Source organism: Heterodontus francisci, chromosome 44 (assembly GCF_036365525.1).
Source record: "Heterodontus francisci isolate sHetFra1 chromosome 44, sHetFra1.hap1, whole genome shotgun sequence".
Lineage (NCBI taxonomy): Eukaryota > Metazoa > Chordata > Chondrichthyes > Heterodontiformes > Heterodontidae > Heterodontus > Heterodontus francisci.
This window is the reverse complement of record NC_090414.1, coordinates 20,597,922-20,621,770: the sequence shown is the minus strand read 5'-3', so window position 1 is coordinate 20,621,770 and position 23,849 is coordinate 20,597,922. Positions and strand designations below refer to the sequence as shown.

The 23,849-nt window shown below is 50.1% G+C and overlaps 1 protein-coding gene across 1 annotated transcript; it reads right to left on the bottom strand.

Moving 5' to 3' along the window:
• Positions 1-4,653: 4,653 nt before the first annotated feature.
• prdx5 (peroxiredoxin 5) lies at positions 4,654-18,648 on the bottom strand. The gene is made up of 6 exons (XM_068021716.1): positions 18,504-18,648; positions 8,291-8,425; positions 7,660-7,791; positions 6,065-6,103; positions 5,744-5,808; positions 4,654-4,880 (listed from the first exon to the last, which is right to left on the bottom strand). Exons 1-6 carry the CDS (start codon positions 18,594-18,596, stop codon positions 4,775-4,777), a joined length of 570 nt encoding a protein of 189 aa, XP_067877817.1. The 5' UTR covers positions 18,597-18,648; the 3' UTR covers positions 4,654-4,774.
• Between the last annotated feature and the right edge of the window lie 5,201 nt (positions 18,649-23,849).

The following is a 23,849-nucleotide window of genomic DNA, read 5'->3' as shown; positions in this document are numbered from 1 at the left end:
GACCCCGCACCCCTCCCAGCTTCCCGACGTCCCCCTCCCCGATATCCCTGCCCCTCGCCACTCCCACCCCAATCTCTGGAGCTGCTCCCCCGTGCTCTCCCGAGAGTGAAGTGACACACTTTGGCAGGAGGAATGAGAAGAGGCAATTTCAACGATGTGCTACAATTTTCACCGGGGTGTGGGAAGCAGGGGCTGCGCAGACACAAATCTCGGAAGGTGGCAGGACAAGTTGGGAACACTGTTAAAAAGGCGTACAGGAACCCTGGCTTTGCTCGTGGGGGAGTAGAATACAAAAGAATGCTAAACCCGTATAAATCACTGGGTTCGCCCCCAGCTGGAGAATTGTGTCCAATTCCGGGCCCCGCACTTTTAGGAAGGATGTCAAGGTTTTGGAGAGGGGGCGGAGGAGATTTACCAGAATGGGACCAGGGATGAGGGACTTCAGTTGATGTGGAGAGACCGGGAGAAGCTGGGTTCGTTCTCCTTAGAGCAGAGCAGGTTAAGAGGAAATTTAATTGAGGCCTTCACAATCATAACAGAGTAAATGAGGAGAAACTGTTTCCAGTGGCAGGAGGGTCGGTAACCAGAGGGACACAGATTGAAGATAATTGGGAAAAGAACCAGAGGGGGAGAGGAGAATGCTTTTTTTTTTAACGCAGTGATCTGGAACACGCTGCCTGAAAGGGCGGTGGAAGCAGATTCAATAGTAACTTTCAAAAAGGGGAATCGGGTAAATACTTGAAGGGGGAAATTTGCAGGGAGAGAGCAGGGGAGTGGGATTAATTGCACAGTCCTACCAAGAGAACCTGTGCAAGCACCATGGCAAAGAGGTCAGTTTTAAGGTGCGTCTTAAAGGAGGAGAGAGAGAGGGGCGGAGAGGTTTAGGGAGGGAATTCCAGAGCTCAGGGCCCCCAGGCAGCTGAAGGCACGGCTGCCAATGGTGGAGCGATGGGAAACGGGGGGATAGACAAGAGGCCAGTGCGGATAACAATGTTGAAACCACTCGATTGCGGATCCTGTACAGCCTTAAACATTTTCCTGTCTTCCCGGTTCGTGTGGGACTACAACCCATTTGCTGTTTTACTCCACCAGGTGTCACACTTGGCCCTTGGTTTGGGTCGGGATTCCTTGCCGTGAGTCTCCTGCTTCCTGCCTGCCCACTGGGGGCCTTTATCCACGGGGAGTGCAGGGGATCTGCTCATCCTGGTCATCATATTACTCTCTGTGGGATCTTGCCGTGCTGCCCCGTTTGCTGGGCTGCAACGGTGACCACAATTCGGGAGCCGATGCGAGGAGCACAAAAAAAAAGCGGGATCCAGCCAGGAGTTCTCGTTCCTGCTCCCTATGCACTCATTGCCCTCCCGTTCCCTATAAATGGAGATCAGTTGGATTCTGGCTGTGACGTTCCTGATCTTCCGACGGGGGAGGCTATGTGCAACCGTGCCAGTGCCGACGGCGATGTTGTCACTGGAGGGTGGGGAGCAAAATTTCAACGTGATTGTCAGCGAGCTGGCGGGAGAGTCTCGAACGAGGGGAGGTGCCACAGTCTCCGGTCATCCGTGTCGGACTGAGGTGAGCAGAAGTTTCTTCACTCAGTGGGTTGTTGATCTTTGGAATTATCCACCCCAGACAACAGCGGATGGTCAGTTGATGAGCACACTCAGAAAACAGGGAACAGGGAAATGGCAGATTATTTAAACCAATATTTTGCACCAGTCTTCACGGTGGAGGACACGATAAACATCCCAACAATAATAGATGAACAAGGTGTAAATGGGAGGGAGGAACTTGTAATAATCTCTATCACGAGGGAAAAGGTGCTGGACAAACTGATGGGACTAAAGGCAGACAGGTCGACAGGACCTGATGGCCTGCATCCAAGGGTTTTAAAAGAAACGGCTGCAGAGATAGTGGAGGCATTGGTCATAATATACCAAAACTCACTGGATTCCGGGAGGGTCCCAGCGAATTGGAAAGCCGCTAATGTGGCACCCCTATTCAAGAAAGGAGGGAGACAGAAAGCAGGAAACTACAGACCAGTTAGCTTAACATCTGTCATTGTTAAAATGCTAGAGTCCATTATTAAGGAAGAAATAGCAGGACATTTCGAAAAACATAATGCAATCAAACAGAGTCAACATGGTTTCATGAAAGGGAAATCATGTTTGACAAATTTATCAGAGTTCTTTGAGGATATAACAAGCAGAGTGGATAAAGGGGAACCGGCAGATGTAGTATATTTGGATTTTCAGAAGGCTTTTGATAAGGTGCCACATAAAAGGTTATTGCACAAAATAAGAGCTCAGGGTATTGGGGGCAATGTGTTGGCATGGATTGAAGATTGGCTAACACACAGAAGGCAGAGAGTCGGGATTAATGGGTCTTTTTCAGGTTGGAAAGCCGTAACTAGTGGGGTGCCACAAGGATCGGTCCTGGGGCCTCAGCTATTTACCATCTATATTAATGACTTGGAGGAAGGGACAGAGTGTAGACTATCCAAATTTACTGACGATACAAAAATAGGTGGGAAGGCATGTTGTGATGAGGACACAAATAATCTGCAAAGGGATATAGATAGGTTAAGGGAGTGGGCAAAAACTTGGCAGATGGTGTTCAATGTGGGAAAGTGTGAGGTAATCCACTTTGGTCAGAAGAATAAAAAGGCAGATTATTATTTAGACGGAGAAAGACTACAAAATACTGCAGTACAGAGGGATCTGGGTGTTCTTGTACATGTAACACAAAAAGTTAACATGCAGGTGCAGCAAGTAATTAGGAAGGCAAATGGAATTTTGGCTTTTATTGCTAGGGGGGGTTAGAGTTTAAAAATAGGGAAGTCTTGTTACAGCTGTACAGGGTGTTGGTGAGGCCACACCTGGAGTACTACGTACAGTTTTGGTTCCCGTACTTAAAGAAGGATATACAAGCATTGGAGGCAGTTCAGAAAGATTCCTGGGATGAAGGGGTTGTCTTTATCAAGAACGGCTAAACAGGTTCGGCCTTTATTCATTGGAGTTTAGAAGAATGAGAGGTGATCTTATCGAAACATATAAGATTTTAAGGGGGCTCGACAGGGTAGATGTTGAGAAGATGTTTCCACTAGTGGGGGAATCTCGAACTAGGGGGCATAGTTACAGAATAAGGGGGCACTCATTTAAAACTGAGATGCAAAGAAATTTCTTCTCTCAGAGGGTAGTAAATGTCTGGAATTCTCTACCTCAGAGAGTTGTGGAGGCTAGGTCACTAAATGCATTTAAGGAGGAGGTAGATAGATTTTTGAAATCTCAGGGAGTCGAGGGTTAGGCGAAGGAGGCTCAAAAGAGGAGTTTAGGCCTGGGACAGATCAGCCATGATCTTATTGAATGGCGGAGGAGGCTTGAGGGGCTGAATGGCCTATTCTTGCTCCTATTTCTTATGTTTGTTTATCTCCCGAGGGCCATCTATATAAAATTTACCAAGCTAATATTTGGCAGCACCAACACGTGGAGCTCCCATTGCTTTGCTTGTCTCTGTAACTCCACCCCACGTCCCAGCTTAACATTCACTCACTCACTCTCCAACCACTTTATCTCTTCTCGTTGTGTGCAGAAAGGGCAGAGACGGAGAAAACGCAACCTTAGCAAACAGCCCCCGTGTACTGGGGACTCCTGATACCTATTCAATTGAGGTTGGTGGGCGGCCACTGGGTCTACTGTTCATCATTCAGCTCCCGGACGACTCTCCATCCCTAATACAGCTGGTAAACAGGCTGGGACAGTAGGTGGGGGGGGGGGGGGGGGGCTCCACTGAAGGGTAACGTGGGCGCATACTAAGGGTGTGCCAAAAATTGCTCACTATTCCGGGATCAACCTGAAATAATCCCTGGCTTCTCTTCACTACTAACTGTCTTCTGAACTCCCTCTCCCCTCCAACATTAAATATAACAATTACATATTGGGAAGACTGAAGCCATTGTTTTCAGTCACCTCCCCCCTCGCTCCAAATTCCATTCCCTAGCTGCCGACTCCATCCCTCTCACTGGCAACAGTCCGAGATAAAGCCAGTCAGGTCTCAATCTTGATGTCGTAGTTGACCTCGAGATGAGCTTCTGATTTCATATTTGCGCCATCGCTAAGACTGCCTAGTTCCAACTCTGTAACATCGCCCCTGCCTCAGCTCATCAGCTGCTGAAACCCTCAGTCACACCCCGACTTGACTATTCCAACACACTCCTGGCTGCTCTCCCACATTCTACTCTCCCCAACCTCGAGGTCATCCAAAACTCTTCTGCCCGTGTCTCAACTCGCACAGAGTCCCGTTCCCCGATCATCCCCTGTGCTCCCCACCTCCTGCTCCTTCGATCCTAATCCCAATAAGCTGAACACCCAGCTTCCCCTCCTGGTCCCCACATTAGTGGATATCATTAAATCTCCCATCATCGCCCTCTCAAGATCCCCAAAAACGATCCTTCTATCCTCGCAAACTCCATGTCCCAACCTCCATTCCCTCTCCAAACGCCTTGGGACGTTTAATTATGTTAAAGGTGCGATATAAATGCAAGTTATTGAAGTGAGGGCTGCCCTGTGCAACGAGAGGGTAGAGTGAAGCAATGTCAGCTGCACGGTAACCGGAGGCTCATTTCAGGACAGAAACAGGAAGGTCAGGCAGAGTCCATCCAGTTAAAATACTTTTATTCAAGGGTTATATTCAGTATATGACACAACATTAGACTTGCACAGACTCAACCGCCAGTCACTGTTAGCTGTGCTTTTTGAGAGCAGCTCTCAGGGGCTGTTCAGATCAGGTCCAAGGCATGGGAGGCCAGGCTACAGGTGAGGCCTGTTCCATCCGATTCCACATTCAGTTTCTTCACAACACAGTCATCCAGAACCATTACAAACCTGCGAGGGAGAGAGAGAGAGAGAGAGAAAACAGCCTCACTTAACATACTTCGAGTAAGTGGCGACTCAAAAACCAGTGCCAGAGAATAGAACGCTCATTTGGGTGTTTAGTGGCAGCAACTAACACTCACAGGGCAGGTACAGCACGGGTGTCCTGTCATGCTCCTGATCTTTGGGCACCCGGTGCGGAGGGGCGTGGGCCGGGAGGAGGATCTCCTCATCGGTCTGCTCCTGGGCCTGGCCAAGGTGGCAATTTACAGGTCCAGTCTGTGGGCCATCGGGGGAGGGGGTCCGTCCTCCCTGACTGCCTGCCCCTCTTCCGAGGTCACGTTCGCGCCCGGGTGTCCCTGGAGAAGGAGCATGCGGTGTCCGCCGGTACGCTTGAGGCCTTCCGCGACCGGTGGGCACCGCAGGGACTGGAGTGCATCATTGACGCCGAAAATGGCATTTTAATTTGAGTTTTTGGTTTATTTATCTGTTTTGAATTATTTTTAAATGTATATAAAAGGGGGGCCTGGGGAATAAAGGCCACCTTAAAAAAAAAGGGTGCTTCAGTGCCCTTAGGCACTGGTAGGAAGAACTCGAGAGCTTTCGCTCCTAATCACGGTCTGGTTACAGTCCCAGGGCGGGCACAGCACAGAAGCCTGGGCATCCCTTCATGTTTTTGACTCAGTGCCCTGTGAAGCGTCCTCAGAAGCCAGCCAGTTTTAAAGACACCAACACCACCGGCCGAGGGAGACTGGGGGGGGGGGGGAGAAAAAAAACAGAGACGGCCGAGAAACGCAGCCTTGCCGAGGCTGCCCGCGTCGAGCACCGAAAGCAGAGCGGCAGAATCGAAGAGGACGGGTGGGCATGCAGCGTACCTCTTGCACCGCTTGTTCCCTAGAGCCGCCAGTAACTGCTCCTTTTCCAACACGAGATCCACGGCCTGCGGAGATGGAGGAAAGGTTAATGTAAGGGGGATGGGCTGCAGCGCGAGAGGCGGGGGTGGTGGGGATCCCTCCTCCGCACGGAAGGAGCAGGAGTAAATGACAGCTCAACAGACCGATTCCTCCCAGTAAATCAATCATCGTCTCGTGCACGACACGCACATACAGAACCAGGTACACTGGGCAGGCCGATGATTCACCGACAAACGATCCCGATTTTCCGAGATGGAGAGGGAGAGGGAGGTTCCGACTTACCTTTGCGAAGGCTCCTGTGGGGTCCGCCAACATCCGCACCTGGTGAAGAAACAGAGTTATCAGACGGGGACTCCAGACGTTCTGAAGAGTTGCGCCTCCCATTAGTTGACTCTTTTGACGGGCTCAGTGCCAAGATGGCAATTGGGGCGTCAACCCCGGGCGCTATCCGCTGAGCCCCTGCTGGGGGTGGGGGGGGGGGGGGGGGGGAAAAAGCAGGATCGGGTCAGGTCACGATGCCTCCTGTAGTTGAATAGGCCAAGGTCTCTCCATTGCGGTAGCTCACAGGTGGATGGTGGCCATTCTGGGGGGGGGGGGGGGGGGGCGGGGTGTGGTAAGCGTGTTCACTGACTAGCGGGGGAGATGGGATGTAGGATGATAGAATAAGTGCTCACAGGCGTATTCTCACAGTGCAGTCAGGAAGGTAAAAGGAGACACTCATTGCCAAGACCCCACCTCGATCCTGAATTCAAGGACATCCCGCTCCCTCCCTCCCTCCTCTCACTAACTGTCAGCTTTGCACATCGCGAAAGAGGAGGCCATTCGGCCCCTCCAGCCTGCTCCGCCACTCAATACGATCGTGGCTGACCTTCTATCCCAACTCCACTTTCCCCGCGCGGTTCCCAGATCCTTTCGAGAGGAGGGAGCACTTAATTCCCTCAAAAATTAATCCATCTCGCTCTTGAATACTCTCAACGATGGAGCATCCACAGGTCTCTGGGGTAGAGAGTTTCGGAGATTCACAACCCTCTGAGTGAAGGAATTTCTCCTCATCTCTGTCTGAAATGGCTGACCCTTCATTCTGAGACCGTGCCCCCTCGTCCTAGACTCTCCAGCCCGGGGCGGGCGGGTGGGTAAACAGCCTCTCAGCATCTACCCTGACAAACCTCCTTAAGAATTTTATACGTTTCAATTAGATCACCTCTCATTCGTCGAAACTCCAGGGAAAACAGGCCTCGTCTGCTCATAGGACAATCCCTTCATCCCAGTAAGCAGTCTAGCGAACCTTTGTTTCGCTCCCTCTCGGGCAAGTACGTCCTTCTTTAAAGGAGACCAAAACTACACACAGTACAGTAGGTGCTGCTCACAACCCTCAGCAGCACCCCCCCTGGCACTGCACTCCCGATGCCACCCCCTCCAATCAGGTCTGTCCCGAGGGCCCCAGGACAGCACAACAGAATCGAGCCCGTCCGGTCCCTCCCCTGCCAGTGAGTCACCACAGCCCTGTAGGTGCCGGAGGCCCTCGATCCAGATTACAGGGGCTGTTTACTCAGGTTACATTTTTCAGTCTCTGCCCTTTCTACACATAGAAAAGAGATAAACTGATTGGACAGCCAGTGCATAAACGTTAAACAGCCCAGGGCGTGGGGGGGGTGGTAGAGACAGAGAGACAGGCAAAGCAGTGGGAGCAGCTAGGGCCAGTGCTGCCAAATATTAACATGGTAAATTTTATCTAGATGGCCTCGGGAGATAAACAAACTGGAGTTAGCGTTACAGCAGCGACTGCAGACCCAGACACTGTCCCATCCGAGATCGGTCAGCCAGTCAAGGTTCAATAGCCCCGCACCCCTCCCTCCCTCTCTCGCACACAAAGTTACCTTCCCATCAGCTTTCTGGTCCTTCCCCCAGGCACCCATGACAAAAGCGTCATTGACTGAAATGCAAGCGATGACTTCCATTCCCTTTTTCTTCAACTCGTCGTATTTTTCAATGTAGCTGGGCAAGTGGGACTGGATAACAGCAGAGGGGGGAAAAAGGAAGTACACAGTTAAGAGTGAAGTAGCTGTCAAACAGATACTGGATCCAATGAATAAGCACACACGGAACCGGCCCAGTTTAACTGGAAGAGCAATGGAGAACAGCTCTGTCCAGCGAGGGGCACCCAAATATCACACCTCCAACCCATCCTACCAGAGTACAGAATCCAGGCCAACACTCCCAGTGCAGTACCGGGGGAGTGCTGCACTGTCACAGGCGCCCCGGTTTCAGATGTGATATTAAACCGAGGCCCTGCAAGATGACCCCAGGGCACGATTCGAAACACGCAGAGGGGGCTTCCCCTGGTGTCCCCGACCCCATGGTCTTCCCTCAGCGAGCCCCGCCAAAAAAGGCATTAACCGGATCTTGCTGTGTGCAAGTTGCAGAAGTGCGGATGTGGGGCGGGGTGGAAAGAGATTAAAAGCTTTGGCGGGAGAGGTCCAATGGGATAGCGGAGGGCGGAGCCATTACCTTACTACATCCTGGAGTGAAAGCCCCGGGCACTCCGAAGAGAATCCCCTTCTTTCCCTTGAAGAGCTCCGAAGTGTTGACAATGGAGTGAGGGTCCCCCTCGTGGACATCGACAGAGGGCAATTTATCACCAACCTGAAAAAAAAAAATTAACCAGACTTGTCAGCATTGGTTAATTCATTGCTGCACTGGCTCCTAAATCCAACGGGAATGGGACTTATCACGTAACGGAACAGGAGGAGCGCATTCAGTCCATCGTGCCTGCTCTTTGAAAGAAATATCCGGTGCGACGTGCCGGATGGGGAAAGGACACTGGAATAAGACAAAGGAGAAAGCAGTATCAGGGAAGAGGGACCAGGCTTACACCTCACTGACTCAGCTGTCCTGTTTGAATCGGTGGGTCTGCTGTCCTGGGGCGGGCGCGGCAGTGGAGAGAGCTGGACTAGCACTGTTGCTTCATTGGTGGATTAGCTCTCGAATCGGAGGGGCAGTATCAGCAGGGGATTGACGGAGAGGGCATTTTAACTATATGAGCGACGCTCAGTCAGAAGCATCCATCTACGCCCTTCACTCGGAAGGGCTGGACTCCCTTCTCCTAGCATCCATACCCTCCCCCTCTGGTTAATATATCCCGCAACTTTAAAATCACCCTTCAGCTGGAAGGCCCTGCTTCCTGTTTTTCTACATCTTTACAAAGAGCTGGATGTCTTTGTTGCTATTTTCAGCCTCTGCCATCTGGGCTGAGCTTTCCAAAATTAATTCCCTCCCTCTGCTAATCGGAGCTTTAGCAAGCATCGAGGGCTTCCAGACCTGTCAGATTATAAATAAAAGCCTCCCGGCTGGGGAGGCTTGTAGGCGGTGGGCCGCCCCGTTGAGAGGGACAGATGCAGCGTCGAGGGTTCGGCCAACAAACATGTTTACCGTGCCTGGGGGGTCACCAGGGAGTAAGTCATGGAACAAACTGCCTTATCTGCAGCTCACACTCCTGGGAGCAGTTGGCACACCACAGCCCTGCCCACCTGATCCAAAGAACCCGCAGCCGACAGGAGGCAGAGGGCACTCCAGCCGAACTTCACCCCTTATTCTAGCTCCTGGGCTCCCCACTGTACGGGTGCAGGGCCAGCTCAGTATACCCTGCACCCGACAAACACAGCTTTGACCCGTAAATAAGGTGCCGCTCCCTCCACCACCGACGCACAGTGGCAGCAGTGTGTACCATCTACAAGATGCACTGTAGCAACTCACCAAGGCTCTTTCGACAGCACCTTCCAAACCCGCGACCTCTACCACCTAGAAGGACAAGGGCAGCAGATGCATGGGGACACCACCACCAGCAAGTTCCCCTCCAAGTCACACACCACCCTGACTCGGAACTATATCGGCCGTTCCTTCACTGTCGCTGGGTCAAAATCCTGGAACTCCCTCCCTAACAGCACTGTGGGTGTACCTACCTCACACGGACTGCAGCGGTTCCAGAAGGCAGCTCACCACCACCTTCTCAAGGGCAATTAGGGATGGGCAACAAAAATGCAACGTCCACATCCCAGGAATTATTTTCAAGAAAGACTGTACAGGATAGGAAATTCAAGAGAGAGGCCGAGGTGCAAAATTCACAGGAAGAGCAGACACCAGAGCTGCAGATTGGATGAGGAAGGGCAGACTGAGAAAGAGAGACAATACGAGGAATCGATAAGAACTGCCAGAGGCCATTCAGCCCCTCCAACCTGCTCTGCCATCCAATGAGATCATGGTTGATGTGTATCCTAATTCCATCCACCCACCTCAGTTTCATAATCCTGAACACCCTTACCCAACAAATAGCAGCTTTGAAATTTACAATTGTCTGGAAGAGGGAGAGACAGTTCCACATTTCCACACCCTTTAGTGTGAAGCAAAGAGGAAGCACCTGTCTATGGTGGCTTGCTGGCAGATCAGAGAGAACCAGAGAGGGCGTGGGGGAAGCACTGACCGCAGAAGCATGGACTAAAATAGAGAAAAACGACAATAGTTGTGGCAGGAGGAGATTGTAGGCTAGATGTGACGGAAGGGGTAGAGGCAGGAACCCTCACAACATTTGAGAAGTATTCAGATGGGCACTTGAAACGCCACAGCATACAGGGAGGCGGGGTCAAGCGCTGGAAAATGGGATTAGAATTAAACCATCACCTCCCCCAACCCATTAAAAAAGAGTGCATTTCTATAGCGTCTTTCCCCACCTCCAGACGTTCCAATGCCTTTCACAGCCAATCAAGTACTTGTTTTTTTGAAGTGTGCTCACTGCTGTGATGTCGGAAAGACAGCAGCCAATTTGCGCACAGCAAGATCCCCCAAACAGCAACGTAATCATCTGTTTTTAGTGACGTTGGGTTGAGGGATAAATATTGGCCCCCAGGACACCGGGGAGAACTCTCTCTCTCTCTTCCCCCCCCCCCCACCCCACCCACCCCCACTGCTCTTCCATAATAGTGGCCGCGGGATCTTTTACACCCACCCGAGAGGGCAGACGGGGCCTCGGTTTAATGTCTCATCCGGAAGACGGCACCAACGACAGTGTGACACTCCCTCAGTACTGGAGCTGGGAGCGTCAGCCTGGATTTCTGCGCTCAGGATCTCTGGAGCGGAGCTCGAACCCACAATCTTCTGACTCAGAAGCGAGAGAGTGCAAGAGCAAGACCCACTGAGCCACGGCTGACATTGGGTCTACAGTCCGACTCCTCGACAAGAGTCCTTTGACGTTGCGGGAATGCTAGACTAGAGTCTGTGGAAATCAGCCCCAAATTAAGATTTCCTGTAACAGAGATGTAATAATGAGAGAGAGAGAGAGAGAGAGAGCGCAAGTTGGGATAAACACAGCATCCTGTACAGTGGACACAAAGGAAGAAGGAATGCTGCAGTCACTGTACAGGGAGAACAGGAGGGGATTTTGGAGATTGCAAAAACCAGTTTCTTTCGCAATCTCTTGCAGTGGGGTGGCTGAACAAGCTCCTGAACCTTGAGCAACAAATTGCCACAGGTGGGTTAACGTAATCTGCAGCACCCGCCCTCCACAAAGCTCTGCGATTGTTTGCTCGCCGCTGGGCAACTGGTTTGTATCCCTCCTGACTCAATTCATATCTCGGTGACTGCAAGGGTCAAAATTCAAACCCTTCCCGCAGCAGATTAAACACTGACAAAGCAGTTTCTCACACAGTGACGGGACAGGTTAGATAGGTGGGGGCCTGCCAAACCTGAGCAGATCAGAACAGAGCCAGCAGCCCAGATTCCAGTATTTAACGTGGGATATCGAGAGAGGATAGGCATCGAGTTACAGGGTTGGGCACCTGCTTATAACACCTCAGTCACTGCAACGAGGCACGAGTCTCTCCATTACAGCCAGCTGGCTCGGTATCTAGATCACAGAGAAAGACAGCACAAAGCAGGCTAGTGTTTGGAGACAATAGCTGTGGAAACTGGAGCTGCTTTCAGATCCATGCTCCAGGGCATGAAGATAGTGGACACCCTGGGAAGACAGTCTTATGAAGTGCTGAGTTATAAAAGGAAAGAGCTGTTAAGAATTGAGGAGACTAGGTGAAGGGGCTAAAGCCCAGAGGGTAGGGGCATCCTGCACTGAGAGGGGCAGGGAGTGAGGGGAACAAGTGAATAGCTGACACCCAGCTGCGATTGTGTGGGGACACGGAGACTACAGAACTGTGCAGCTTTGGAATAGCAAGAGCCAGGAGGAGTTGCAAGCTTTGAGTCAACGAGGAGGGAAGGGGTGGGGCGGAGAAGACTGATGAGTGCCAACACTCTAGCCTCGGGGCAGAATCATGGAAAAATTTATGGCACAGCAGGCCATTCGGCCCATCGTGTCTGCACTGGGCGAGAGCTACCCAGCCCAATCCCACTTTCCAGTTCTTTGGCCCCGTAGGTTACAGCACTTCAAGTGCCTACCCAAGTGAATTTTTTTTTATATAAATGCGATGAGGGTTTCTGCCTCTATCACCGTCAGGCAGTGGGTAACACCTCCATTTTTAAATTCCCTCCATGATCTCCCCCACTCCCTATCTCTGTAACCTCCTCCTGCCCCCCACCCCCCAAGATCTCTGCGCTCCTCCATTTCCACCCTCTTGTCCATCCCCCGATTCCCATCGCTCCACCACTGGCTGCCGTGCTTTCAGCTGCCTGGGCGGCCCTAAACTCTGGAATTTCCTCCCTAAACCTCTCCTCCTCTCTCTCTCTCCTCCTTTAAGACGCTCCTTAAAAACTGACCTCTTTGACTGAGCTTTTGGTCGCCTGTCGCTAATATCTCCTTACGTGGCTGGGGGTCAAATTTGGTCCCGTGAAGCGGTGAGGGATGTTTTGCCATGGTAAAGGTGCCATATAAATGTAAATTGTTGTTGAGCAGAGAGCTCTTTCAATGAGAAGAGCTGAAGAGCCCTCCTCCTGTGCTGTACAATTCTAAAAGGCTGGTGTGTGGAGAGTGTCGAGCAGTGAGACAATCAGGAACTGAAGATATGAGTCATTGCTTTTATAAAAAGAGGAAGTGAATGGCACTCCAATCTTACACAAACCATCCTAAACTATGGAGTGTTTTGTAAGAACTGGTGATGAAAGGGTTTCTCCTGTTTTTGCAACCCAAACGAGTGACTGTATGAGCACAACTCATACTATGTGGGCGGCACAGTGGTTAGCACCGCAGCCTCACAGCTCCAGCGACCCAGGTTCAATTCTGGGTACAGCCTGTGTGGAGTTTGCAAGTTCTCCCTGTGTCTGCGTGGGTTTCCTCCGGGTGCTCCGGTATCCTCCCACATGCCAAAAGACTTGCAGGTTGATAAGTAAATTGGCCATTATAAATTGCCCCTAGTATAGGTAGGTGGTAGGGAAATATAGGGACAGGTGGGGATGTGGTAGGAATATAGGATTAGTATAAATTGGTGGTTGATGGTCGGCACAGACTCGGTGGGCCGAAGGGCCTGTTTCAGTGCTGTATCTCTAAACTAAACTCCCACTGTAAACTACTTCCAGATTCTAGGCTTCTCAAGCTCTGCCCCCTCCCTAACAGGAACAGCACATTCATTGTGTCAGAGACTGAAGCCAGAGGCTCCCTCGGAGGTCACGATTAAACCCAGTGGAGGTGGCAGCGTCACTAATGGCCTCGGAGACCCTTTGGGCGAAGGAGGCTGGAAGGAGACCAGGCGAGGTCCCCCATGGTCGAAGAGCTTGCTGCCATTCCGTGATGAAAGGGTCAGGACCATAGGGCCCCGGCCTGCAGTGGGCAATGGGCATGACCACCACACACAAAACAAAAAGCAACCCCCCCCCCCACCCACCCACCACATAGTGGCCGAGTGCAGAGCTGGCACAGGACTCAGCCTGGACTCTTGAGGGACGGCTTACAATAGAAATGCAGAAGGATGTGATTCACCTGGCTTGCTGAGGGTAGGGATAATGGGCGGGTAACTCTAATTGGCAGGATGTGACCAGCGGTGTCCGGCAATGATCGGAGTTGGGGCCTCAACTACTCTCCAGATTTATTAACGACTTAGATGAGGTAGAAAGACACATATCCAAATTTACTGATGACACAAAGACAGGGAGCATTGTCAGCAGTGTAAATAGAAGTATCAAATTACAAAGATATATTGATAGATTAAGTCAATGGGCAAAACTGTAGAAAACGGATTTCAATTTGGGTAAATGTGAGGTCACCCACTTTGAACCTAAAAAGGACAGAACAGGGTCCTTCTAAATGGCAAAAAAGCAGATACAGTGAAGATCCAAAAAGACTTAGCAGGTCCTGGTACACAGATCATTAAAATGTCATAAAAGCAAAATACTGCGGATGCTGGAAATCTGAAACAAAAACAACAACAAAAACAAGTGAATCCAGCATTTCTTGTTTTTGTTTAAAATGTCATGAACAGGTACAGAAAATAGTTAAAAAGGCTAATGGAATGCTGGCCTTTATATCTCAAGTCTAGAAATCAAGGGGTAGAAGCCATGCTTCAGCTATACAAAGTCCTTGTTAGACCACACCTGCAGTTACTGGGAGCAGTTCTGGGCACCACACCTTAGCAAGGATAGATTGGCCTTGGAGGGAGTGCAGTGTTGATTTACCAGAATGATATGATACCTGGACTTAAATTACGAGGAGAGATTATGCAAACTAGGGAATTTAGAAGGTTAAGCGTGATTTGATTGACATTTAAGATATTAAGAGTAACTGATGGGGTCGATAGTGAGAAACGATTTCCGCTGCTTGGGGGAGTCCAGGACTCGGGGGGCAGAGTTTTAAAATGAGAGCCAGACCTTTCAGGAGTGAAATGAGGAAACACTTCCACACACAAAGGGTGGGAGAAGTTTGGAACTCTCTTCCACAAACGGCAATCGATGCTGGATCAATTGTTAATGTTAAATCGGAGATTGGTAGATTGCTGTTAACCAAAGGTATTAAGGGATAGGTTACAGATCAGCCATGATCTCATTGAAAGACAGGACGGGCTCGAGGGGCTGAACGGCCTCCTCCTGTTCCTAGACGCCCCCTCCCCCAGCCACCGGCCCCTCCACAAAACCTCCGACCTTAATCGTGTGAGAAACGCAGTAAGTGCTGTTATTAAAAGCAGTGGTGTAGATAACAATCACAGATAAAAGATTAACACAAACATAGTGGTACAGATATAACAATAGTTACACTGTCTCCTAAACTCCCTTCTGTACTCACCCGTTTCGTCTGATATAGCGATGCCAGAACAATTTAACCCTCATCCTTCCCCCCCCCCACCCCACCCCCGGAACCCCTCACAGATTCTCGCCCTCGATGAGACATGTCGGTTGGTACCTGAGCTGAATAGCACTCCCCCCCCTTTCAACCTGACACAGGGAGAAATCAGAGACTATGGTAACTGGGGAGAGGATGTATATCATAGCAAGACCAGTTGCCCACAAACTTCTCTGGACTGTCGGGCCCAGCTCCACACCAGCCAGTACCTTTCTACAAGCCACTGGCAGCGTTCCCTCTCCTCTCAGTGTTGTGACTAACTTCATTTAATAGTTAACCATACTAGTGGTCAATTTTAACATGGGAGCGGGGGGAATCCATCCCTTCGGATTTCAAACCATTACACAGAATTCCCCACAGAGAAACAGGCCATTTGGCCCATCTGCTCCGTGCTGGTGTTTCTGCTCCACAGGCGTCTCCTCCCACCCCCCTCTCCATCTCCATCTCACCCCGTTCTTCTATTCCTTTCTCCCTCATGTGTTTATCCAGCTTCCCCTTAAATACATCGATACTATTCACCTCAACCACTCCCTGTGGTAGTGAGTTCCACATTCTCCCCACTCTCTGGGGAAAGAAGTTTCTCCTGAATTCCCCACTGGATATTTTTTTCATTCATTCATGGGATGTGGGCGTCACTGGCTAGGCCAGCATTTATTGTCCATCCCTAATTTCCCCTGAGAAGGTGGTGGTGAGCTGCCTTCTTGAACATCTGCAGTCCGTGTGGGGTAGGTACACCCACAGTGCTGTTAGGGAGGGAGTTCCAGGATTTTGACCCAGCGACAGTGAAGGAACGGCGATATAGTTCCAAGTCAGGATGGTGTGTGACTTGGAGGGGAGCTTGCAGGTGGTGGTGTTCCCATGCATCTGCTGCCCTTGTCCTTCTAGTTGGTAGAGGTCGCGGGTTTGGAAGGTGCTGTCTAAGGAGCGTTGGTGCATTGCTGCAGTGCATCTTGTAGATGGTACACACTGCTGCCACTGTGTGTCGGTGGTGGAGGGAGTGAATGTTTGCGGATGGGGTGCCAATCAAGCGGGCTGCTTTGTCCTGGATGGTGGTCGAGCTTCTTGAGTGTTGTTGGAGCTGCACCCATCCAGGCAAGTGGAGAGTATTCCATCACACTCCTGACTTGTGCCTTGTAGATGGTGGACAGGCTTTGGGGAGTCAGGAGGTGAGTTACTGCCACAGAATTTCCAGCCTCTGACCTGCTCTTGTAGCCACTGTATTTATGTGGCTACTCCAGTTCAGTTTCTGGTCAATGGTAACCCTCAGGATGCCGAAAGTGGGGGGATTCAGTGATGGTAATGCCATTGAATGTCAAAGGGAGATTGTTAGATTCTCTCTTGAAGATGGTCATTGCCTGGCACTTGTGTGGCACGAATGTTACTTGCCATTTATCAGCCCAAGCCTGGATATTGTCCAGGTCTTGCTGCATTTCTACATGGACTGCTTCAGTATCTGAGGAGTCACGAATGGTGCTGAACATTGTGCAATCATCAGCGAACATCCCCACTTCTGACCTTATGATTGAAGGACGATCATTGATTTATTAGTGACTATCTGACATTGAATACCCCTAATTGAGCACAGACCCCAGGTATGAAGTGAGGAAAGCTTAAAATCCTCTCTCCAGTCACTACTCAATTTTAAAAGTCAAAATGTAAACTTGTACAGAGAGTAAAAAGTGTATACAGTACAAACATGCAACACACTGAACAACACTGGGTCCTCTGATAACACACCACTGCATCTGGCAAAGAAACGGTGCTTGTTCACAAATATTCAACCAGCTTCCCTTTCTCTCGTACGAGCAGGGAGCTGTGGGTTTATTTGTGAACTACTCGCACAATCACTACAAAAATCACAGGCAGCCAACACTCAGTAACAGGTTTGGGAACGATTCGGGAGGATTGAGGCACAGAGAGGACCGCGGACTGGTATGTAACCAGCTTTAAAAGGCATCAGCTGAGGCACAGTGGGTAGCAAACACACCCTGAAGGTTGTAGGCTCAAGTCCAAGACTCAAATCTTGAGGCAGACAGTGCCAGTACTGAGGGAACACTGAACGATCCGAGGTGCTGTCTTTCGAACGAGATGTTAAACCGAGGACCCCCATCTGCCCCTCTCGGGTGGATGTAAAAGATCCCACGGCCACGATTGGAAGAGGAGCAGGGGGGAGTTCTCCCCGGTGTCCTGGGGCCAATATTTATCCCTCAACCAACATCACTAAAAAACAGAGGATCTGGGTCATTATCACATTGCTGTTTGTGGGATCTTGCTGTGCACAAATTGGCGGTCATGTTTCACACATTACGACAGTGACCACACTTCAAAAAGTGCTTCATTGGCTGTAAAGCGCTCTGGGATGTCCCGAAGTTGTGACAGGCACTACATAAATGCAAGTCTATCTTTCTTGTTTTAGATACAGACAAGGAACAAAGGAAAGAAAACACTTGCCTCAAGTGGAAAATCACAGCTCACCAAACGCACATGGGGGAAGGGGGGGGGGGGGGGGGAGAAAAGAGAGACGGACTTTAAAACAAAGCGATCTAATTGGACCTTTTGAATTTAACAAAGACAGATAGTTTTCATACATACCAACCTGCAAAGAGAGGTGAAAAATGCCACTCACTCATTCAACGTTAGCCTGTCTTCACACATTTTAAAAATACTAAAAGATTTGCTGCGTATAATCCCAGTTGACCGGTTTCTTTTAAATTCCTACTGAGAACACTCCTTTGTATTCTGGATTTGGCAAACATTTAGACGAGCAAACTAGTCTTTCAGATCCAACCAAATTGGATTCAAACCCTCGATCCCACCCACTCCTAAAAGCAACCCCAGCTCTAGATGTTTAAGCAGGTCTATATCAATCTCGAACCCCAAGGGTTAAATTGCAAGGCGAGTCTCAACAAACCAGATGGAATCTAGAAGGTTTCAAGGTGATTTGATCAAATATTAAAGGGGCATATAGGGTCGATAGAGGGAAAGTATTTCTGCCACTTGGGGAGTCCAGGATTAGTCTAAAAATTCAATCCAGCATATTAGGAGTGAAATTAGGAAACACTTTGACACACAACGGGGCGAGAGAAGTTTAGAATCCCTTTTCTGCGAACAGCAAGCCCTGACGGATTCATTCACCTTAAATCGGAGACAGATTTTTGTTAGCCAAAGGTATTAAGGGTCAAGGGTGGGTATGTGGAGTTAGGAGGCAGATCAGCCACTGGATAGCAGAACAGGCTGGAAGGGCCGAATGGTCAACTCCTGGTGCTAAGGTGGTCATTTTCCTGGAACTTCCTTCGCCTCTGGCTCCCTGAAGCTGGTAGTTCATCGAAGCAGGACTGGGGAGAGGGGGATAGGGATGATTTCCCCCCCCCCTGCCCACTGGCCCTGGCATCAGTGGTCAAGGCAAAGTGACCCTGGGCCTGCAGCCAGCTTGACCTCTGACCTCCCCCCTTTTACCTTGATGGGCATGGCGGCGGCTGCAGAACGGTGAATGGGCCTCCAAACGCAACGCACGCTTCCACGAAGCCTCTGGCACAACAGCTGCCTCATCCTGCTCTTTATGAGCTGCTCAGCGCCCGCCCTCCATTTTCCCTTTTCCCCTCCCCCCAGCCTCCGCCTCCTCGCCAGGCCCGATCACTCCTGGTTACCGTCCCTCGGCCGCCAGCGCGCATGCTCGCATTCCCGAGCGCCGCCCCCCACCCTCCGTGCCCACTCAGGATGACTGGACACTGAGCATGCGCACTGTCATCCGACCGTGACTGGCACAGAGCATGCGCACTGCCCTCCTAGGGTGACTGGCACAGAGCATGCGCACTGCCCTCCTAGGGTGACTGGCACAGAGCATGCGCACTGTGCAGTTTTGGCTCCAGTGTTGCTGGTGGACAATATTCACAGTGACGCATTTGCCCTCTCCTCCCACCCCTCCATCTTCCCTCCTTCCACCTTGCACAAAGAAGTCTACAGCACAGACATAGGCCATCACAAGGTCACAGAGAGATACAGCACTGAAACAGGCCCTTCGGCCCACCGAGTCTGTGCCGACCATCAACCACCCATTTATACTAATCCTGCATTAATCCCATTTCCCACTCACATCCCCACCTTCCCTCAATTCTACCTACCTACACTACAATTTTACAATGGCCAATTTACCTATCAACCCGCAAGTCTTTGGCATGTAGGAGGAAACCGGAGCACCCGGCGAAAACCCACGTGGTCACAGGGAGAACTTGCAAACTCCGCACAGGCAGTACCCAGAACTGAACCCGGGTCGCTGGAGCTGTGAGGCTGCGGTGCTAACCACTGCGCCACAGAAAGTGCGGATGTTCGCCGATGATTGCACGATGTTCAGCACCATTCACGACTCCTCACATACTGAAGCAGTCCATGTAGAAGTGTAGCAAGACTTGGACAATATCCAGGCTTGGGCTGATAAGTAGCAAGTAACATTCATGCCACACAAGTGCCAGGCAATGACCATCTCAAACAAGAAAGAATCTAACCATCTCCCTTTGACATTCAATGGCATTACCATCACTGAAACCCCCACTATCAACATCCTAGGGGCTACCATTGACCAGAAACTGAACTGGACCAGCCACATAAACATATAAACAAGAGCAAGCCAGAGGCTGGGAATTCTGCGGTGAGTAACTCACCTCCTGTCTCCCCAAAGCCTGTCCACCATCTACAAGGCACAAGTCATGAGTGTGATGGAATACTCTCCACTTGTCTGGATGGGTGCAGCTCCAACAACACTCAAGAGGCTCGACACCATCCAGGACAAAGCAGCCCGCTTGATTGGCACCCCATCTACAAACATTCACTCCCTCCACCACCGACGCACAGTGGCAGCAGTGTGTACCATCTACAAGATGCACTGCAGCAACTCACCAAGGCTCCTTCGACAGCACCTTCCAAACCCGCGACCTCTACTACCTAGAAGTACAAGGGCAGCAGATGCGTGGGAACACCACCACCCGCAAGTTCCCCTGACCTGGAACTATATTACCGTTCCTTCATTGTCGCTGGGTCAAATCCTTTTTATAATGTAGAGACCGGAACTGTGCTGTAACTGTGAGCTAACCGAGGTTCTGTCTAAGGATTAACATAAATTCTCAGCTATTTGTTTGTGGGATGTGGGCATCGCTGGCAAGGCCAGCATTTATTGCCCATTCCTAATTGCCCTCGAGAAGGCCAGCCTCATATTGCGACACATATTATTGGCAGAGAGCGGGCGCACAAGGTAGTAAGCATTGTGACACAGACGCCAGGCGGGCAAACCAGCGGTTGCACACCAGACTGAATGCTGCTTCTCTCTGAATTACTGTAACCAGGAACCAGGGCAAACTGTCCGTCTGAACTCTGAGGCTTTGCAGAATGTTCGTGGGGTCCATGCAAGAAGTGTCTTTGTACCGCAACGATGCATAGAGAAATCGCGTTGAAGTGAAAACACAGAACCTTCTCTCAACGGCAATACTTGCATTTATATAGCGGCCTTGAAGACAGAAAAGTGCCTCGAGGCTTTACACAGGTACACAGAGTCCAAGAAATAGAGGTCAGGGAGCTGACCAGAGGTTTGGTTAAAGAGGAGGGTTTAAAGAGGGGCTTCAAGGGGGCACAGTACGTTTCCAGTCCAACGAGGAAGGAGGCACTGCTGGATCTGTTTCTGGGGAATGAGGTGGAACATGTGAACCAAATGTCAGTAGGGAGATATTTAGGGGCCAGTCACCATAGAATCATTAGCTTTAGGCCAGCTATGGAAAAGGACAAGGAGCAATCCAGAGTACAAATATTTAATTGGGAGAGGACCAATTTCAACGGGGTGAGAAGAGATCCTCTTTAAAGGCAGCCCATCGTTCTCTGACCATTTTATCCGTTGAACCAACTTGCTTGAGTTTTTTGATGGGGTAACAGAGAGGGTTGATGAGGGTAATGTGGTTGGTGTGATGTGGACATCCAAAAGGCGTTTGATAAAATACCACATAACAGGCTTGTCAGTTAAAGGCTTTATTAAAAAGGGACAATAGCAGCATGGATACGAAGTTGGCCAAGTGACAGAAAACAGGGAGTCGCGGTGAGCGGTCGTTTTTCAGACTGGAGGAAGGCATACACTGGGGTTCCCCCGGGGTCAGTGTTAGGACCCCTGCTTAACTTGATATATATATATATATATATATATATATAAATGACCTAGACTTCACTGTACAGGGCACAATTTCAAAATGTTCAGATGACACTAGGAGGATGATGACAATAGATTTCGAGGGGACATAGAGAGGCTGGTGGAATGGGTGGAGATGTGGCAGATGGAATTTAATGCGGAAAAGCGGGAAGTGATTCATTTTGGTATAAGAAGGAGGAGAGGCAAGGGAAAATGAAGGGTACAATTCTAAAGGGGAGTGCAGGAGCAGAGGGATCTGGGGGTCTATGTGCACAAATCGTTGAAGGTGGCAGGGCAGGTTGAGAGAGAGCGTTCAATAAAGCGCACAGTATCCTGGGCTTTATTAAAAGGGGCATGGAGTACAAGAGCAAGGAAATTAAAACACTGGCCTCAATTGGAATATTGCGTCCAGTTCTGGGCAACACTTTAGGAAGGACGTGAAGGCTTCAGAGAGAGTGCAGAAAAGATTCACGACAATGGTTCCAGGGATGAGGGACTTCAGTTATGAGGATAGATTGGAGAAGAGAAGGGATTTAATCGAGGTGTTCAAAATCATGAGGGGTCTGGACAGAGCAGATTGGGAGAAACTGTTCCCGTTGGTGGAAGGATCCGGAACCAGAGGACACCGATTTAAGGTGATCGGCAAAGTAAGCAACGAGGTCATGGGGAGAAACCTTTTTACGCAGTGAGTGGTTCGGATGTGGAATGCACTGCCTGAGAGTGCGGTGGAGGCAGGTTCAATTGTGGCTTTCAACAGGGAATTGGATAATTATCTGAAGAGAAAAGCTTTTCAGGACGACGGGTGGGGGGAAGAGCCAGGGGAGTGGGACTAGGTGAGTTGCTCTTACAGCGAGCCAGCACTGACACGATGGGCCGAATGGCCTCCTTCTGCACTGTAACCATTCTATGTGAGAGAGACCAGGGTCAGAGGGAGTAGCATGGCCATGAGGGGATTTAAACGCAACAACAAAAAACTTGCATTTACATAGCGCCGTTAGCACAGGCAAATCTCCTGAGGTGCTTCGCAGGAGTGTAATCAGACCACGGCACGGTTGAGGGTTTCAGCAGATGGGATGGGAAGGGGGATATTACGGAGAGAGTATGGAGGTGGTGGGGTGGGGCGAGGGCTTAGGTTTTCCCAACGTGCAACCGGAGCAAACTGAGGCTCGACCAAGGCCGAGCAGTCTGACGACACAGAGACGGTCGAGGAGTCGAGAGAAAGTTGGAGGCGAGGTAGCGCTGGGTCTGAGCGCCTTCACAACCTCCGCCACCAACCCCCCCCCCCCACCCCCACACGTCTGCCGACTCGCAAAAAGTTTAAATGCGACGTGCCGTCCAAAGAAATCCAACTTTCTTCTCAAAAAGACCGTTGCCGTGGAAACAGTTACCGCAGCGAGGAGGCCATTTGACCCATTGGGTCTGGGCTAGCCTGATCCCAATTCCCAGCCTCGTACGTTCCTGCACTTCAAGTACTGCTCCAAGTGCTTTTTTAACCTTCTTTACAAGAACACAAGAAATAGGAGCAGGAGTCGACCATTCGGCCCATCGAGCATGCTCCGCCATTCAAAACAGTCATGGCTGACCTTAGGCTTCAATTCCACTTTCCGGCCGCTCCCCATATCCTTTGATTCCCTGCGAGACCAAAAATCTATCCCAGCTTTAAATATATTCAAAGATGGAGGAACCACAATCCTCTGGGGTAGAGAATTCCAAAGATTCACAGCCCTTTGAGTGAAGTAATTTTTCTTCATCTCAGTTCTAAATGATCGGCCTCTTATCCTGAATTTGTGCCCCTGTGTTTTAGATTCCCCGACCATCGGAAACAATCTCTCAGTGTCTACCCTATCCAGCCCTTCAGAATCTTATATGTTTCGATGAGATCACCTCTCATTCTTCTAAACTCCAGAGAATACAGGCCCACATTAGTCTCTCATCATGGGACAAACCTCTCATCCCAGGGACCAATTTAGTGAACCTTCACTGTACCACCTCCAATGCAAGTATATCCTTTCTTAAATGTGGAGATCAAAACTGCGCACAGTACTCCAGATGCGGTCTCACCAAAACCCTGTACAATTGGAGCAAGACATCTTTATTCCTGTACTCCAATCCCCTTGCAATAAAGGCCAACATGCCATTTGCCTTCCTAATTGCTTGCTGTACTGTATCTGCATGCTAACTTTCTGCGTTCCTTGTACAAGCACACCCACGCCTCTTTGAACATCGACACTTACAAGTTTCACACCTTTTTTAAAAAATTCTGCTTTTCTATTCTTATGACCAAAGTGAATAACTTCACATTTCTCTACATTACACACCAATTGCCATCTTGTTGCCCACTCACTTAACCTGTCTATATCTCTTTGCAGCCTTTCCACATCCTCCCCACGGCTTACCTTTCCACCTACATTTGCATCATCAGCAAACTTGGATACATTACTCTCTGTCTCTTCATCTAAGTCATTACTATAGATTATAAATAGCTCAGGCCCCCAGCACTCATCTTGCAGCACTCCACTATTCACTGCCTGCCAACTTCAAAGAACCCAGTTTATGCCCACTCTTTGCTTCCTGTCTGTTAACCAATCCTCTATTCACACTAATATATTACCCCCAACTCCGTGAGCCCTTATCTTGCC